This window comes from Sorex fumeus, unplaced genomic scaffold (assembly GCF_029834395.1).
Source record: "Sorex fumeus unplaced genomic scaffold, SorFum_2.1 ptg000008l, whole genome shotgun sequence".
NCBI lineage: Eukaryota > Metazoa > Chordata > Mammalia > Eulipotyphla > Soricidae > Sorex > Sorex fumeus.
Genome location: NW_026606065.1, coordinates 79300138 through 79312815, shown reverse-complemented (window position 1 = coordinate 79312815; position 12678 = coordinate 79300138). Strand labels below are relative to the sequence as shown.

At 37.6% G+C, this 12678-nt stretch overlaps 1 protein-coding gene across 1 annotated transcript in view; it reads right to left on the bottom strand.

Annotated features, from left to right (window-relative positions):
- The window catches only part of LRRC63 (leucine rich repeat containing 63), a 109989-nt gene that overhangs the window by 15637 nt on the left and 81674 nt on the right, over window positions 1–12678 (bottom strand). The window contains exons 4-5 of the mRNA XM_056109005.1: window positions 3227–3325; window positions 680–816 (exon numbers count right to left, since the gene is read on the bottom strand). Coding sequence (XP_055964980.1) covers window positions 680–816; window positions 3227–3325 — 236 coding nt within the window. The remainder of the gene's footprint in view (window positions 1–679; window positions 817–3226; window positions 3326–12678) is intronic.

The following is a 12678-nucleotide window of genomic DNA, read 5'->3' as shown; positions in this document are numbered from 1 at the left end:
GGAAGGCGGCTGGAAGAGATGTCACCCAGAGTCTAAGATCTCCCTGGGTATGTGCATGGAGGGCCAGAGTACATGAGTGGTAGCATCAGGACTGAGTTGAATTCTTGAACATTCTACTGGTGTCTGAGAATTGACTATTAATGTGGGGAGGTCAGTTCATACACTGACTTTGAAGTTGGGTTTAAAAGTAATAAAACAACCATTTATTTTGTACACAAATATCCCTATTCATGTTAGAGTTGAAAGGATTTTGCTGATTCTGCAGGCTTCTCTCAGTTTATAGGTCAGCATAGTGAGGCCAAGAGTGGTTTTCTTTAGATCAAGTAGATACCTACCAAGTTTAAAGTAAGAAAACCTAGATTTCCTAATTCCAAATTCAACTGTCGTTCTTTCCTTATCACAGCTGTCAAGGAATAGGTGCAAGATTGTCCCCCAAGCTTCATGACAAGATTTGTGCTCAGAAATTATATTGTTAGCTATGTATTAACTAGTTCCATTATTTGTCATCTATGTACTTGGCAAAATTATATTCAACACACATAGTACAAAACATTAGAGCAGAATAAGAATTACTAACGGACTAAAAGTTCCTGCTGCTTTCAAAAAAATAATAAATTCAGACTTTTCTAAATAATATACTATATTTTGTTTGCTTCTGATCTCCAACTATCAACTTTACCCAGCTGGAAGAGAAGTAAGCAAATTAAAGGCCATGTTTAAAATTCTAAGGAACTTAAGTTGTTGAATTGCAGAGGGGATTTCTTTGATAGGATTATTTCTCAGGTGCAGCACTTGTAAATTTTTAACACAAAATACCTAAGGAACAGAAAAGAGGAAAAAAACATGAGTGGAATGATAAAGTCTGAGAATACTTTTTTGCTATGTTTTAGAAAGTCTTTGAATGTAGTAGTCAGTGCAGAAAGAGCATAGTAACAGTAATTGGGTGTATTATGTATTTTATCAAATACCGTTAGTATAACTTCACAACAACTAACTAGCATTAACGTGTGATTTTATGGTAAGATATTGCACAGTAAAATTTTTGATTCAGAAGTCTTTTTCTAGTTGATAAAAATAGTATTTGATCAAACATGTGGCTTCATTGGAGTTAGTTATTTAAACAGTGAAGAAGAAATGAAATATTTATAGAAACAGAATTAACCTTAGCAATCAGGGAAGTGTCAAATAATCATATTTATATTTTTTACTCTTACACAACGGTAATTTTGTATATGCTAATTTTTCATACAAATTAAAAAATGAATGTCATTGATATCTATGATCTTCAATGTATTTCTTACTTTTGGGTGAATCTTAATATGGCTAACATAAGCTCTCTTAAACAATAAATTACACATTTTAAGTTTACACCAAGATCTAAAATTGGTAGAGCTTACTTTTATTTACAAACAGGAAATATAAGCTTTTATTTCTTTCAACATTGTTTTGGCTATTCATTGTCTCTTGAATTTCCACATAAACTTTAGGATTGCCCTCTCCCCACCCTCTGTACTTGCTTTAAAAAAAAGTAAAAAAACTGTAATTTTCATAAGGATTGCATAAAATCTATAGATAAACTTGGGAATCTAGTAATCTTAACAATGTTAAAAAGAGAAACAAACATGACCTATATTTTAGGTCACCTGGCTTCTGGCTGTCTTACCAAATGTAAGTGACCTGGGTGATATGGGAATTCAGAGAGGTAGTGGGGGTGATGAGGGAGAAGGGGAGAGAGAGAGAGAGAGAGAGAGAGACAGACAGACAGACAGACAGACAGACAGACAGAGACAGACAGAGACAGAGAGACAGAGAGGGGAGGGAGGGAGAGAGGCAGTCAGGGAGAGAATGATGGAGAGAGGAAGGAAGGAAGGGAAGGAGGGAGGGAGGAAGAGATAGGGAACAGAGACAAGAGACAGTGAGAGAGGGGACTTCGTGGTGTTGACCCACCTCTAACTCCCTGGGGAAGCTCTAAGGAGGGCTGGGCTGGCAAAGTTGGCCATCGGTACCTGCCTTGGATACTGGTGACTCCCGTCTCAGGGGCAACCATCAAGCTGCTCTTTGCAGGAAAAGAAGTCAGGAATCCAAATACTACTCCGCCATTAAAAGCATGAAACTGTGGGGTCCATGGATATGGTTTAAAGGTAGAACACATGCCTACCATTTGCAATATATTGAATTTGATCCTTGGTACTGCATGGCCCTCTGAGCATTGTAAGGAGTATCCCTGGGGTGACTTCTAATCACAGCCTAAGCCTGAGTATTGATAACAGTGGCCACAATAAAAAAAAAAAGATTAAATTGTGCTCTTTGAGACAAATGAATGAAATTTGAGGTAAATGAAGTAAGTGATAGGCAATTAGTAGGCGTTTTTACTCCTATGTGGAACTACTGAAAACAAACAACTGACAAAACCCAACAAATCTAACTCCTAGACTCAGTGAAAACCATAGTGGTTACTAGAGGGAAAGGAGTTGTGTCACAGAACAGGTACCGGGTGACAGCATGGTGGCAATGGGAAATTCTGTAATTTCAATGAAATTCTGAAATTTTCAGGGGTCAGTGAGTTCTATGTACATATCTGACTATATGGATATCCACACATATACATAAGTCTTGAAATTATGGAATTTGTGAACTAATGATCAATTAAAAGGGAGAAGGGAAAATGAAATAAAAGTCAATTTATTAGTACTCTTTATTCTGGAAGTCAGTTCATAAAACTCAGTAGCCCATAGAGCAATGACTTCAAATATTGAAAACATAATCTGTCCTAATTACTTATTTAAGACATTAAATTATCTTCTCTTATATCTGATCATTTGTGATATATTTTATTAAACAGAATATTCTATTTTAGTCAATGATAATTGAAACTTGTCATAACATCATATATCACTGCTATTAAATATTTTTAAGACTTTCATCAACACATGGTAAGGCTTATTTTAGATTTTATTTAGAGTTAGAGAAAAAGTGAATTATTTTATATATATATTGTACAGTTAGGAGAACATAAAGTTTAGGGCCTAACTATAACACATTGAGAATTATATTATTCCTAAAAAGGAGAAACTGTATTTTGATACTTCTGAATATATATCTTTTTGGATTTGATCCAAAATACATTTAATTTTATTGAAAAGCTAAGATTTCATAAAGATTATTTTAAAGTTATTATTCATAACAAAAACTATTGCAATATATACAATAATACAAATAGACTCACTTCTGTGGGAAAGCTGGTAAGATCATTAAATGATAAGTTAATATATACCAATTGGTGAGCCAACGGTGTCAAGTCCGGACAATTTATAATGAAAAAACCCTAAAAGAAATTGACAAAAATAAAAGGTTAATTGTTAGCAATACACAAACTATTTTATACAGGAGTCAAAGAAAACAAAAAGGAGATAATCTCAGTGATGAAATTTGAATTAATGCAACACATATACATTTACCTTTGATTAGTTCACTTTTGCCAAGATAATTTAAGTATGTAAAGGATAGAAACAAAATGGAAACATAATTTTATATATATTGTACAGTTAGGAGAACATAAAGTTGAGGGCCTAACTATAACACATTGAGGATTATATTATTCCTAAAAAGGAGAAACTGTATTTTGATACTTCTGAACATATATCTTTTTTGGATTTGATCCAAAATACATTTAATTTTATTGAAAAGCTAAGATTTCATAAAGATTATTTTAATAATCTTTGTCATGTCAATTATTAACAGTGGTTAATGTCTACTGTATGCTGAAATAGAAGTAATTAAAATAATTAAGTATTTATGTATGTAGTAATATGATATTATATGTGTCTGCAGGTATTATTTCAGTTATTAGCACTGTAGCACTGTCCTCTCGTTGTTCATCGATTTGCTTGAGCGGACACCAGTAATGTCTCCATTGTGAGACTTGTTACTGTTTTTGGCATATCGAATATGCCATGGGGAGCTTGCCAGGCTCTGCCATGTGGGCGGGATACTCTCGGTAGCTTGCCGGGCTCTCCGAGAGGGGCGGAGGAATCGAACCTGGTTCAGCTGCATGCAAGATAAACGCCCTATCTGCTGTGCTATTGCTCCAGTCCATGTCAATTATTAACAGTGGTTAATGTCTACTGTATGCTGAAATAGAAGTAATTAAAACTTTCGTGTCTAATCATATAGTTTTACTTCGTTTATGTTTTGTTTTGGGGGCCACATCTCCGGGTGTTTAGGAGCCCCTCTCAGCAGAGTGCTTGGGGGTAATTCCCTTCCTAGTGTTGGTGATGAGACTGTGTAGTGCCTGGGATCAAACCTGACCTTCCATATGCACAGTAAGTACATGCTCCATCCCTTTGACTTCTCTCTTTGGCCCTACTTATATTTTCATGTCTCCACTTCTACTTCTTTGTTAATTTTCTATGAATCTAATGAAATCTATTTAAAACTTTGTGTTTAAATATGTCAATCTCTGACTTAGAAAAATGGATGCCTTATCATAAATTAAATGTTTAATTTTAAAAGTCCTATGTTGAATCCCTAATTTTTATCTGTGGGATTTGGGGTGGGGGGTGAGACCTTTGGGAAATAAGAAGGATTAGATGAGGTTTTAAGGATGAAAACTTCTGATGAAATTAGCAATGATTCAAAGAGGAGGAAGGGATCATAACCCTTCCCCCTTCCCCACCTTAAACAGTTTTTTATTGTATCACTAACCTTCATTTGTTAGTAATTTATTGATATTTTTCTTATAAAAATACTACTCTGTGATTTTCTTTACTTGTAATATCTTATCTATGAGTTACACAAAAAGAATTAGCAAATATTCCTCCTCCTTTCTGACGGAGTTATTGTAAATTGGTTTTAGTGTTTCTTTAAATGGTTGCTAGAAACCTACCAGTGACATTCTGTGTACCTGAAACTTTCTTTGTTTGAGCTCTTAAACTTTCAGTTAGATTTTTAATAGAGGCAATACTATTCTGAAGTTCTATTTCTTGTATCTGTTTCTGCAAGTTGTGTTTTTACTTATTTATTTATTTATTTGCTTTTTGGGTCACACCTGGCAATGCACAGGGGTTGCATTGCACTCAGGAATTACTCCTGGCGGTGCTCAGGGGACCATATGGGATGCTGGGAATTGAACCTGAGTCAGCCGCATGCAAGGCAAACGCCCTACCCACTGTGCTATTATAGCTCCAGCCCCAGCCCAAGTGTGTTTTTAAAGAAATTTAGAGTTTTATTTATTTATTTATTTATTTATTTTGCTTTTTTGGGTCACATCCGGCGATGCTCAGGGGTTACTCCTGGCTCATGCACTCAGGAATTACTCCTGGCGGTGCTCGGGGGACCATATGGGATGCTGGGAATCGAACCTGGATCGGCCATGTTGGCTGCATGTAAGGCAAACGCCCTACCTGCTGTGCTATTGCTCCAGCCCCAAGAGTTTCATTTATTGAAAAAGTTTTCCTTAATATATAATTTTCTGTTTTAACATATGATAAAATTAGTATTTTATTTCACTTTTTTTTTTGAATGACACCTGGCTATGCTTGGGATATACTCTTGGATCAGGGATTGCGGGTCTTCCTGGCAGTGTTGGGGAAACATGCAGTGTCAAGGATTGAATATGGGCCTCCCTCATTCAAAGCATAGACTCTGGCTTATTGTTTAGTTCCTTTGTCTTTCCACTAGTTCATTGATCATTACTTTGTGTGTAAGTGTGTGGTGTCATGGCTTGAACTCAGGAATCATACCTTTAAGATAAGTGCTTTACCACTGAAGTGCAGTCTGACCATGAAATTTTTAACACTTATTTCTATTTTCCTACTTACTTGGGACTTAATTTGTTTTTTTCCTCCTGCCTTTATAAGATGAAAGAATAGAACAGTTATTTTTTTGTGCTATTTTTTTCCTTTATTTTATTTTATTTTATTTTACAGTTGTAGATTTACAATTTTTTGTGCTTTGGTTTCAATTATACAATGATCAGATACCCATCCCTCCACCAGTGCCCATTTTCCACCACCATGGATAATATCCCTCCCACCCCCATCCCCCCATCCCCCCTGTCTCTGTGGCAGGGCAATCCCCTGTGTTCTCTCTCTCCTTTTGGGTGTTGTGGTCTGCAAAAGAGGCATTGAGTGGCAAACATGTTCAGTCCATAGTCTACTTTCAACATGCATCTCCCCTCCTGGGAGGATCCTCCAAACATCCTTTATTTGGTGCTCCCTTCTCTATCTGAACTGCCCTTTCCTCTAGGATACCCGGCTGGCCTCTAAGTTATGGAGTAATCCTCCTGGTGCTGATCTCAGCTATTCTTGGGTATTAATCTCATACTTTGTTACTTTATATCCCCCAGATGAATGCAATCTTTCTATGTCTATCCCTCTCTTTCTGACTCATTTCGCTTAGCATGATACTTTCCATATTGTACCACTTGTATGTAAATTTCATGACTTCATCTTTTCTAAGAGCTACATAGTAAGTACTCCATTGTGTAGATGTACCAGTTTCTTTAACCAGTCATCTGTTCTTGGGCATTCAGGTTTCTTCCAGTTTCTGGCTATTGTAAAGAGTGCTGCAATGAACAAACAAGTGCAGATGTCACTTCGACTATACATTTTTGCCTCTCTGGGATATATTCCCAGGAGTGGTATTGCTGGGTCAAATGGGAGCTCAATTTCTAATTTTTTGAGAATCATCCATACTGTTTTCCAGAAGGGCTGAACCAGTGGACATTCCCACCAACAGTGAAGGAGTGTCCCTTTCTTGCCACATCCACGCCAGCATCGGTTGCTTTTGTTCTTTTGAATGTGGGCCAGTCTCTGAGGTGTGAGATGGTATCTCATTGTGGTTTTGATCTGCATCTCCCTGATGATTAATGATGTAGAGCATTTTCTCATGTGCTTTTTTGCCATTCGGATTTCTTCTTTGAGAAAGTTTCTGTTCATTTCATTGCCCCATTTTTGGATGGGGTTGGATGTTTTCTTTAGAACAGTTATTTTTATGCTCTTTTCTTTCCTACGTGCTTTTAAATCTTTAAATTTTCTTTTAAAGTCTACATTGGTTGTCTCTTATAAATTTTCATCTGTTTTGTCTTTATTCATTTTTGAATTATTTCTAATTTCCTTTGTGTTCTCTTTTTTGGCTTTCTTTTTTTAAAAAAGCATATTGCTTAATTCCAAATCATTTACAAGTTTTCTAGGTATTTTGCTGATTTTTGACCTTATTTTAATTATGCTATGATCAAAGAATGAACTCCACATATTTATTGTTTTTAAATTTACTGAGACATGTTCTGTGTCTTATAAATATTTCATATCCAGCATATGTTTCCTTCTTGATCTTATCCCACATGCAACTAAAAACAATACATGTTATGCAGTTTGTAGGTAAGGCTTTATCAATGCTATGTGGAAAAAGTTGATTGATGAGTTATTTCTGGTCTTCTCCATATTTAAATGTGTTTGATTGCTTGTTACATCAATGATTGGGCAAGAGATGTTACACATTAAATTTCCAATTATAATTGTGAATTAGCTTATTTCATTTTGATTCTGTACAATTTTTGCTTTATGAATTTTGAAACATGCTAATCATATCTATACACATCCAGACTGTTGCATATTCTTGATGAATTGGTCCCTTAATGCCTTTCTATGGTAGTATGTCTTTCAAGTTATCTTCTACTTAGTGTGATAATATAGCAAGCTTCAGAGTTCTTAGTGTTAACTTTTATTACAATTTTAATGATTCCTTTCTTTATACTTACAATATGTTTCTTAGACCAAAGAGATGGCTGAAAGGGCTTAGGAATGAGTGAGCCTTAGTTTCAATCCCTGGTATCACATAGTCTCCCTGAGCACCTAGCTAGGAGTAGCCCCTGAGCACCAATGGGGATGGATCAGAAGCCAAATAAGTGAATAAATAAAATAAAGTGTGTTTCTTGTAAACAGTACTTAGTTAGACCATATTTTATTATATGTTCTAGAAATATGCATTTATTGGCTTGTTTAATCCATTATATTGAGCATTATTATTCTATTTAGATTTAAGTATATCATTTTTGTACTTGTTTTCAGTTTGTTATATCAATTCTTTGATCCCCTATTTATTCCCTACTTCCTTTATTGTCAATTGAGTATTTGCCAAGATTTCATTTAATTAATGAAACTTAACTAATGTTTTAGAGAATCACACTTGGAAGTGCTCAGGGATCATTATCAGTAGGCTTCAGGAAACCATATGGGGCGCCAAGTAAGCACCTTACCCTCTGAACTATCATTCGGCCCCATTATATTTATTTATTTATTTATTTATTGAATCACTGTGGGAAAAGTTACAAAGCTTTCAGGTTTAAGTCTCGGTCATGCAATCATCAAACACATTTAACTAGAAGATGAATTCTAGTTAACACTCTATCTACTTTGATTAGATTCATTGTTTCGACAAAAGATCCACCATTATTGTTTAGAGTTTACACCCCAAAATCATACCTGCTGAAAAGGCATTGTGAAGTAATTTGTTTTCTACAACTGGTTACAAGAACCAAATGATGTCGTGCGGCCGCTATTGCAGCCGCGCAATTTTGGATTTCTGGTATTTTACTTACTGAGCCTGAAAGTATTTCTGCCGAGAGTCAGATAATTATGAGATTGGTTTCTGTGGCTCTGGAGCCATGGCCGTGCCGGAGAGCTGCTCATGGGGGACAACTCGTGACCTCGGTAGGGCGTGAAGGACGAGCTGGGAACCCCCTCCTTCCCATGAGGTTTCAGTTGCCCAGTCACGACTGGCTCATACCTGGCTTTCCAAAAAGCTCCGAGGCGGCTGCCATCTTGCTGTCCAGAGGGCCCCATTATATTTTTTTAATGATCTTTTTAAATTAACTTATTATTTTTAAAAAGTGGTTTCTTAAAAGATCACAATCTGCAGCTTTAATTACTACAGCTGATACTAGGAGCAATAGCACAGCAGGTAGGGCATTTGCCCACACGCTGGTGACCCGGGTTCGATTCCTCTGCCCCTCTCAGAGAGCCTCGAAAGCTACCGAGAGTATCCCACCCACACGGCAGAGCCTGGAAAGCTACCCGTGGTGTATCCTATATGCCAAAAATAGTAACAATGAGTCTCACAATAGAGACATTACTGGTGCCCACTCGAGCAAATTGATGAACAAAGGGAGGACAGTGCTACAGTGCTACTATTGACTTATCTCACTGATCCCAAGAATTATTTCAAATTACTATTAAATAAAGCATTTTCAATGTGCTTTATTAGGTAAGGAACAAAAAGGAAAATTAAAATGTTAACAGTGTCAACTTCCAATTGTAAGACTACTATTGTTATTTGATAATATTAATATTAATATTGTGTGTTTTCAGGAGGTCCTGCGCACTCTGTCTCCCCCGCTGCCCACGTTCGGTAGTCTCACATCGCTTTCCCCACCCCGGGGAGGTCAATGACGATGGGCAGGCGAAGGAAGGAAACAAGGGCCAGGCTGGTCAGTCTCAATTGTAGTTTATTCCAATCTTCACTCCCCTTCTGCTTCTCTCTCTCAAGCCTGAGCCCCTCTCCCCTCTGATTCTGCCCTCTGGAGCCCAGCCTGAGCATGAGCCTGAGTCAGAGTCTGAGCCTCAGTCTCTGTTCTCTCAAGTTCAAGCCCAAGTCTGAGCCCGAGCTTGAGCCTGAGTCTGAGCATCAGCCTCCTCCTCAGCCTGAGCCTTTTCCCTCTCTGGAGCCCAAGCCCCCTCCAAGCTTACAGTCTTAGTTTATATAGCAATCACGTAGGGTGGTGACACAAAGGTGGGTTGAACATTAGCAAATCAGCAAAGAGAGGTAAGACCACTCCTCGAGGAGATTAACTCAAGGACAAAATCTCATCTAAAGAGATAATTCCAGATTACTAGGAGATCTGTTCAAGGGTGGGACCCCAACAAAGGTGTGTTCTTTCCTCAGCTAGTAATCAACTTAAATAGTTGTAGTAAATCTACTTCAAATATTTCTAGCAGTGTCATTCTGTATGAGCACAGTAAGAGATATAAATTTAAAGTTTGGTTCTTCCTGAGAACATCTCACGATACATTCCGCAGTCCTCAGGCCAGGTTAGTTTTCCTAGCCCCAGCAGGGTCCTAGACTCCTCGTTACTTACTTTTGGATCATGACAGCATTTGTCCATGATCATGCCCTCAACTTAGAGTTGAGTATTGTGGCACTTTGGCCTGGCCCATTTCGATGTCAGGGTAGCTCACAGCTTGTCCCGGGTCCATTCAGTCCCTCGTTGGGACCCTGCTTTTCGGGTGTTAGGAACTAAGGGCAACTGAGTCAAGAAAGCAGATGCCCAGGAGTAAATATTATTCAGAGTCAATCAACTCCCAAGTTACAAAGCATAATATAGCTATCTTCCTGTGTTTATACAGAAAGGACATTGCTTTAAGGTAAACTATGCAAAAGACAAAACTTACAAGTTCAGTGTCCTTAGAAGGATCTGATCTTATAAGCTAACAGAATCTGATTAGGGAGAAAAGGTGACTAACTGGCTGGGGAGGAGAGCACAGAGAAGAGTTTACAGATAAACCGAAGAATAGGAGTGGCTCGGGAGCACTGTGATGGGTATAACCGATAAACCTAAGCTCCCTGTGGCAATGTTATCCGACATCTCCCCTTTTCTGTTTACAAAAATACAAAACTTTGAATTAGAGGAATAATTCCAAAACACAATACAGTCTTATTAGTTGTGCTAAGATTTCAGTCCAACTCTGGACCCAGAGCAGTGCTTGTAATATAGCGTCCAATTGTCCTGCACTGTCCAGGAATGATGAGAGTCACTTTTCTGCGTTTTGATGACATCATGGGTCTCGATGAGGTTTGAAGAGCTGTTCCGGCAACAGCAATGGTAGTGGTCATAGCACTGAGTCTCTGAAGAACTTCAATCAGAAGTCTAACAAATTATCAGACAGTCTTATAAAGAAGCTAGAAAACTTTTTTGCAGTTTCTCTGATGCTCACTCCTCCGAGTTCCTTGTGACTTCCAGCTGAAATCAATTTGGCTGACTGGCTTTTTGAGATGTAATGAGACCCAAAATTTCTTTGTGTTACCTGTGAAAATACAAGCATTGCTCCCAGTGGCAATGTTATCCTACAAATATTAATAATTGTTGTAGAGGCACATTACAAACACAGCAGTAAAGAAACAGTGAAGTTTCAAGATAGAGTACAGCATGTAAGGCACTTATAATCTTCAAAAATATTCTATGGCACATGACTATAGTACAAATCTTATAAGAGAAATATATAGTAAGCATCTTCTTAACCAAACAAAGTCTCCAATGGAGACGTTACTGGGCCTGCTCGAGCAAATCGATGATCAACGGGAGGGCCTATTACTGTCGTCAAATATTTTGTTTCTATATTGGCTATCATAACCACAATACGTTGATAATATATCTAATAGAATCAGTAGTTATTTGGGGGCACACCCTGTGGTGATCTGAGGCCACTCCTGGAGCTTCTGTGTGCAAAACTTGAGCCAATGCAAACTTTTGAGTTTTCTAGACCAAAATAATAAAATTCTTAGCCATTATCTCCTCAGATGTTTGTTCTACCTCAACCTCTTTCTTCTTCCATTGTTCATTTTGCTCTTGAATGTTCTGGTTTTATCGTATTTGGCTTCCCCCTCATATTTGTATTATAGTTAGATAAAAATTTTTATAAAGTTTAGATAAAATTTGATTTTTTCATTAACCAAATTTATTTGTTTTGGTTTTGGTCTGTATTCAGAAGTGATCAAGTCTTGTTCTTGATTCTGTGCTCAGGGATCACACCTGGAGGTGCTTGGTGAACCTTATGTGGTGCTGGGGATTGAATCTGGGTTGGCCATGAGCAAGGCAAGTGATTAGCGACTGTACTCTAACACTGAAGCTACACTGATTCTTTACTGCCGTGTTTTTAATGTACTCTACAACAATTATTAATATTAATAATTAATATTGTCAAATAATAATAGTAGTCTTACAATTAGAAGTTGACACTATTAATATTTTAATTTTCCCTTTCGTTCTTTACTTAATAAAGAACACTGAAAATGCTATATCTGATAGTGATTTGAAATAATTCTTGGGATCAGTGAGATAACTCAAGTAGTAGAACAAATGCTTAGCATGTATGAAAGCTTGAATTTGATCCTTAGTACCACATGCTGTTCTTACAACTACTAGGTGTGGATTCATTTTGTTGTTATCTTTTTTGGGGACTTGAGGGGGTCACATCTAGTGATGCTCAGTGGATGACCCCTGAATATCACTTAGGTGTGACCCTTGTATATAAAATTGCAATAATTATTATTATTCTTGGAGGGCAGGGCCATAGTACATCAGGTAAGGTGCTTTCTTTGCATGTGACTGATCCAGGTTTGATCACAGGCAACCTATATGGTTCCCCAGTGTGGTTAGGAGTAATTCCTGAGTGCAGAGCCAGGAGTGACTACTGAGCATCACTAGATGTGACGCCCTCAAGTCCCCAAAAAAGATAGCAACAAAATAAATCTCATTTATTTGGTTATTTTTCTACACTTATTGGGCTGGAGCACAGCAGGAAGGGCGTTCGCCTTACAAGCGGTCAACATGGCCGACCCGAGTTCGATTCCTCCGCCCCTCTCGGAGAGCCCAGCAAGCTACCGAGAGTATTCGATATGCCA